We start from the raw sequence: 6,680 nt of genomic DNA on the forward strand, positions 1-6,680 counted from the left end.
CCTGGACTGATGTTGAGAACTGATAGACACATTATCAGACAGACAGATAGTATCATAGGATCAGCATCCCGGACTTAAGAGACCTTACCAGAACTGTGAATATTCTTCTTAAACAGGATCTTCATTAGGTAACATACTGTTTTCCTAAATGACCTATCAACAAGGAAGTAGCGGCTTTTGTGCCTAGCCATATGTGAGCAGGCCACATCCCTGAGATTCCCACTCCAGCCTCTGGTTGTTGGATGGCTCAGGAAAAGACTGGGCCATTGTCCACATGGCATTCCTCATGAATGCTGAAGATATTCACTAAGTTCATCCTAGTCTCCTCCTCCCAATCCCCTGCCTGCTCCCTCCCTTCCTTCTCCAGCAGTTTCAGTTTCTCTAGGGATTGAGACACCTTTTCTTGTTATTATGGGTGAATAGTTTTCCTTTGAAAGGTAAGATTCCCAAGAGGCTAGAGGTAAGGATCAGTGCTGTGTCCCAACAAACTAGGACCCTATGCTGCCATTGGCTTAGAGCTAAAGGGCTCCATTCATCTCCCTATCATGTGATTTTCCCCACAAGGCAATGTAAAATACAGCATGAAAGGAGTTTGAGGGGGAAAGAGAGGCACAATAGTGCTTTAAATACAACACTCCTGCATAAAATTTCTAAAACCAAACAGTTTACATTTAAAAAGTTGTCTCTTCATAAGATGAAGTCAAAAATAGCCCTGGTTATGCTTTACAATTGCACAGACATCCACCAAAAGAAAAAGGGATTTTTCAACAATATGATTTTGGCTGCTACTTGTCAGTATGGTTATAGACTACGTGGTCTTTCCTAGAAGTATGAGGATGCTTTTATTTTGGGTTTGATCTTCTATACATCACTGTCTTCCATGACGCCATCAGGTAGGATTGTATTATACCAAACCTCCACTCTCAGGTGTGCTACCAGAGGGAGCCGTCCTGTGTGAGCAGTTTGATTCTCAGTCGACCTCCCATCCACAGAGTCAGGGAAACCTTTGCCTCTTCCTTAGATATGGATGAGCCAGATGCAGCCGCCTCATTTAAGAAATGATGACTTGACATGTGACAATCACTGACCATGGGTACTTCTCTATAGTCAATGCTCCTAGGTTTTCTTTCCTACTTTGTGACAAAATGCCTGTTCCCCAGGTGTCTGCAGTAGGTGCTCCCTCCTGCACTCCAAACCCAATGAACACGATGCCATCCTTGTGACATGATTGGGTTCCTGTGAGAGATGCTCTTGCCCCTGATGATGCATGTTGATGCATCATGTTGATGCATGATGATGCATGTTGATGCATTCTCCAGATTGATAGGTGCAACAGATGTGTCATTTCCAGCAGCAATAAAGCCACATCAAGATCAACTTTTGCTGGAGTCACTACCCACTCGAGTTTACATTAATCCACTGTAGTTCTCCAAGATGCAAATAGATATCCTGATTGGGGATGTAGCAGGCATACCCACATCCTTATTGTTCAATAATGTGTTATTTGCACTGATTCCTGGATAACTTCATGTTTACCAAGGCCCTGGTTTACTTTTTGGCAAAAAGAGACAGTTGTGAAGTTTTTGACTGGCATAATGTCACTTCCTAAATCAGGGAGCCAGTATGGGGATGAGGCCTATTGATAACTATGTCTGTCCTACCTCTTAATTCATAAGCTGCAAAATGAGAATATTCATTTGGGATACTGTGTATAGACAGTATCAAGGCCTGTCCTCTAACTGGGACTACACAGAAGAATTTGGGGTCTTTATAAAGTATTATCAGGTCAGTTTCAATGCACAGTAATAAAGAAGTACATTAATTTACTCCTTTCTAATTCTTATTGCTGTGCTCAGACAGCCTCTTGTAGCTCTCTGAAGCAAAGGAAGGAACTACAGAAGGACAGAGATGGAGCCAGAACTCTCCTCAAGGGCAGCTGGTCTCAGTAATGCAAAGAGATCTGAGCTGTCTGGTCCAAGCATGGGAACTAGCTGAGGCTTCATAAGATAGTCAATGCCTCTAGAAATTTTCTGCAAAGCTTCATGATTCTAGAACATCAAGTCCAATTATATGGTTCATTGAGATGCACAGTCTTTGAGTGTGAACAAGTGCTTGTGTGGGTTACTACATTACTCTAGCTGCATAATATCTTTTTCTTTGAAATTTCATCCTAATAAATTGTTTTTATTCATAGAAAATTTTTCATTCTCATATTGAACCAAAAATAATGTCCAAAACAATCACCTTCTTCGACTCTGTTTTGAGTACTTGAACACAATGAGCCAATCACTGTGCACTCTTATGATCTCTGGCTATGAATACTTAATCCCCCAAAGCCTCGTGTTGCATTGCAGATTCCCAAGATCTTTTATTTTGTGATATTCTGAAATTCCATTGAATCCTCCCTCAATATGTATTACAATGTCTACCAAAGAGACTATTCGTATGATTAAATCAGGACATTTACTTATAGTAGCTGTTCTCAACCTGTGGGTCATGACCCCTTTAGGGGTCAAATATCAGATATCCTGCATATTACGAATTTCCTGTTAAAATTCATAACCATAGCAATATTAAAGTTATAAAGTAGCAATGAATTAATTTTGTTGGTGGGGTTACCATAATATGATCAGTACTGGCCATATTGGCACCACAATGGCTCCATTTAATAACTGTATTAAAAGGTCAGACCATTAGGAATGTTGGGAACCACTGACTTAATTAAGGTGTTGGTCATGCCTTACATGCTGTGTATTCAATACACTCTCCCCACACCTTCATCCCTCACAGCCACATTCTATCATGTCCTACTTATTTGAATAAGGATGAGATGCCCTCAAAGTGTTCAACAGAAACAATGGCCTGCAGGCTAAATTAGCCCTCCATCAGTTTTTGTTTTTTAAATAAAATATATGTCCTCTCCTCCATGTGCTCATACACTACAGATGCCCGTGTTTGTGTTTAAGCAGCAGAGGTGAGACTTCACACGTATGCAGCATGGGTCTCAAAGCTGACAAAAATACCTGGATGCTTAGAAGAACCATTCCATGATCCCTGATCAAGGTCCCCCTCCCTTTGTGTTGCTGCCCTGCTTCCTGGGAGCCACTTTGAAGGATGCACTTACCACGTCATTGTGGGATCCAGGAGTGTCAAGACCTAGCCACAGACTCAGAACCACCAGTGGTCAGAGTATGAGAATTTCTGATAAGGAAAATAAGGCTTGTCCAAGCCAGATCTGTGGTTCCCAGCCCTGCCTTTCTCCCACGTTGGATCTATAAAAGCAGGAACCAGGACAGCCACACCCTAGAAGCTCACCAAGGCTGCACCACTGGCAAAATGCAGGCCCTACTATTCCTGATGGCACTTCTCTTGCCTTCTGGAGCTGGAGCTGGTGAGTTTCGTCCTCATTTCCCTAGCTTCCGAGTTTCAGCCGGGAACCATAATCTGTTAGCTTTGGTAAAAGAGACCCTAAGATAAGGCAGGGTCCTAAATTGAGGTAGTCCAGGGGAAATCTCTAGATCAAAGAAGAATGAAAAACTAACTCTTCTTCACACCATTTCATCAAAATACTCTCTGTTCTGATAGGCAGCTCTTCTCTGGCCTTCCTTTAGTGTTGAGGGAGACCAGATGAGTGTGTGGAGAAAAGTCTAATGATGTTGAAAGTCAGAAACAAGAATGGTCATTGTGTTCTGAATGAAGGATGATGGTGGACATGGAGACCTGGGGAGGAAATATCAACAGGGGAGAAAAGACCAAAGGACATGTGGAAGTTCCTGATCCCCACTCGAGGTGGGATGGGCTTAGAGTAGTCGCTCAGTTTTACCGCATCTTCCCTTGCTGGTGCTGTGTTGGGGTGTTCCACATGTTTGTGACCAGGGACTGGGGTTCTTTGTTCCAGAGGAGATTATTGGTGGTGTTGAGGCTAGACCACACTCCCGTCCTTACATGGCCCATCTGAAGATCATCACGGACAGAGGTTCTGAGGACAGATGTGGTGGGTTTCTCATAGCCCCCCAATTTGTGTTGACTGCTGCACACTGTAAAGGAAGGTAAGAGGTTTCTCTTTCTGTGAGGAAATGCAGGAGCCAGAGTCCCAGAGCAGCAGAGGCCTGAGGAAGTCTCTGAGCCCTGCTCATCTGCAGATGGGCTCTCCTTACACAGAGAGGAAAAGGTGTGGGGAGAGTTCTCATTCCTATGTTTTCCTGAGTCCTGTCGTTCTAGGCACGCTGTGGTCCATCTCAAGAGTGACCAGGGGCTCTACTCTGGGCTCAAGAAGAAAGACCCTGGTGCCCCTCACCTTGGAATGAGTCCTCCTCATAAGACTTTTCACTGCCTCTTTTCTCTTTCAACAGAGAAATCACTGTCACCCTTGGAGCTCATGATGTGAGCAAGAGTGAATCCACACAACAGAGGATAAAAGTCGAAAAACAAATCATTCACAAAAATTACAACGTCTCTTTCAATCTCTATGACATCATGTTACTGAAGGTGCCTTTCTTTTTCTGGCTCTGCTTAAGCCTCCCCTCTTTAACTCTCTCCCGGCTTAGGACTTTGAACACTCTCTTGTCCAATCCTTTTCCTCAGAACCTAATCCTGAATTCTATGCCATTATAGACCCACTGGGAAAGGATCCATGTCCAAGCATCCTTCTCTGGTTTGCCATCTCTTCTTTCTTTCTCCCAACAGCTTGAAGAGAAAGCTGAGTTGACTCCTACTGTGGATGTAATTCCCTTGCCTGGTCCCTCTGACTTTATCGACCCTGGGAAGATGTGCTGGACAGCTGGCTGGGGGAAAACTGGAGAGAAAGAACCTACCTCAGAAACCCTGAGAGAGGTTGAACTGAGAATCATGGATAAAGAGGCCTGTAAAATGTATAAGCATTATGACTATAACTTCCAGGTCTGTGTGGGAAGTTCCACAAAGTTAAAAACAGCATACATGGTGAGTACACACTTGTGTTTCCTCACTACATCATGAGACAGCATCAGTGGGGGAAGTGTGCCAAACAGCTCTCCATGGCAGTGACTAATACCTGTGTTCTTAGGCTTCTACTCTCGAGACTCTGGGAACTGATATTCTCCCTTCTTTCTCAACTCCCTATGCCCAAGCCCTGCTCACAACCTTCCCATGAGGTTCCAGAAGAGAAAGGATGGGAGTAAAGGGAGACATGTTAGCACTGGGACAAGGACAGTGGGTAGGGAATCAGGCAGTAAATCTCTAACTTCAGACTCTAGACAGACAGGACCTCATACACCATTCCATGTTAGATTTTTTTGAGCTCATATTTAGGGGAAAGAAATTTTTGTTCATATTCTGATTTTTCTTACTTACAGGGAGACTCTGGGGGACCTCTTCTGTGTGCTGGTGTGGCCCATGGTATTGTATCTTATGGGGATTCACATGGAAAGCCCCCTGCAGTCTTCACCAGAATCTCTGCATATGTGCCCTGGATTAAAACAGTCATAAATGGCAAGTAGCTGAGAAGTCTGACCAGCCTGAGACAGATTCTCCAAGCCAGAGCTCTCTGGTACTCTTTGTGTTCAACAAAGCTTGTCCCCAGACTATCCCCAGTCTGCCCCCAGCCTCACCCCAGCCTATGTGCAGCCTGCCTTTAGCTTGCCCCCATTCTGTCCCCAGCTGTCCCTTTGAGGATCTCAAAGATACAGGAGTCTGTGATGATGGTTTGTTCCCTGTAATGCACCTCAATAAAGACCTAACCTCCAGCAGCTGTGTGACTCCACTCTGGGCTCTAAACACCCCATCCCTTTTCTAAGCACAATAAAGAATTGATTTGAGCTACTATTTTTCCATGTTAACTAACTTGACTCCTGACATCCTGGTACAGGGTGTGTCACTTTGGATTATTGAATATTATCTAACACGCACGGCTGTGAACAGTAAGATTTAACACCCAGGGTAATATGCACTGTTTTGTTCTTCCCTCCACTGTCCTGCCTTCTCATCTTCTCCCTCCTCGTCTCTCAGCTCTTCTGCCCACAAACCCCATGCCTTAGCCACTTTCCACACATCATAGCAGACTCTATGCCTAGGTCAGACATGGCTGCTGATCCTTGTGTCCTCACCACCTACCCTGCCATCACCATCCTCTCAGTATTGCACCTGCAGCTAGAGCAGAGCCTGCCTTCAGAAGTCCTTGGAGCATGACTGTGGCTGTAGCAGTCTTAACAGGAGAGCATCAGAACTTTCTGAACCAAACACAGGGCAGAACTAGCCCATGATGGGAAGAGACCCTCTAGTACTTAGCATGTACTAGTATTTAGCATGGTGGCTCTAGACCTGCATTTGAGCCACACCCACTCAACTGCCATCTTCCAAGGTTTTCCTTAAAAATGGAGGGATAGGTCATATAGAACTAGGGAGCCAGCTCCACAACACCATGGCTTAGGTCCACCAGTGTTGGGTTATATCTCTTAGCTTGATCAAATTTGTGGGTCATCACGTGGCCCCCCTTAAGACCTGGCAATGGAGCCTGGCAGTAGACCTTCAGGTGCCCCTTATCTTCTGCTGTATTAAAGTCCCAGTCAGGTCTAGTCAAGGGAAACACGCTGTCAATAACAGCCTGGTCAATCGATGGTGCCCCCTTGTCTGAGGCGGCATTCTTTCTGGCTTCCCGCATTATCCTTTCTCATTCTTTGGTTATGAAGAACACACTCATGAGT

At 44.6% G+C, this 6,680-nt stretch overlaps 1 protein-coding gene across 1 annotated transcript; it reads left to right on the forward strand.

Annotated features, from left to right (window-relative positions):
* Window positions 1–3,301: 3,301 nt before the first annotated feature.
* Mcpt1 (mast cell protease 1) lies at window positions 3,302–5,729 on the forward strand. The gene is made up of 5 exons (NM_008570.1): window positions 3,302–3,391; window positions 3,899–4,049; window positions 4,353–4,488; window positions 4,687–4,941; window positions 5,334–5,729. The coding sequence occupies exons 1-5, from the start codon at window positions 3,337–3,339 to the stop codon at window positions 5,475–5,477; spliced, it is 741 nt and encodes a 246-aa protein (NP_032596.1). The 5' UTR covers window positions 3,302–3,336; the 3' UTR covers window positions 5,478–5,729.
* The last annotated feature ends 951 nt before the right edge of the window (window positions 5,730–6,680 follow it).

The sequence above is a fragment of the Mus musculus genome, chromosome 14, assembly GCF_000001635.26.
Source record: "Mus musculus strain C57BL/6J chromosome 14, GRCm38.p6 C57BL/6J".
Lineage (NCBI taxonomy): Eukaryota > Metazoa > Chordata > Mammalia > Rodentia > Muridae > Mus > Mus musculus.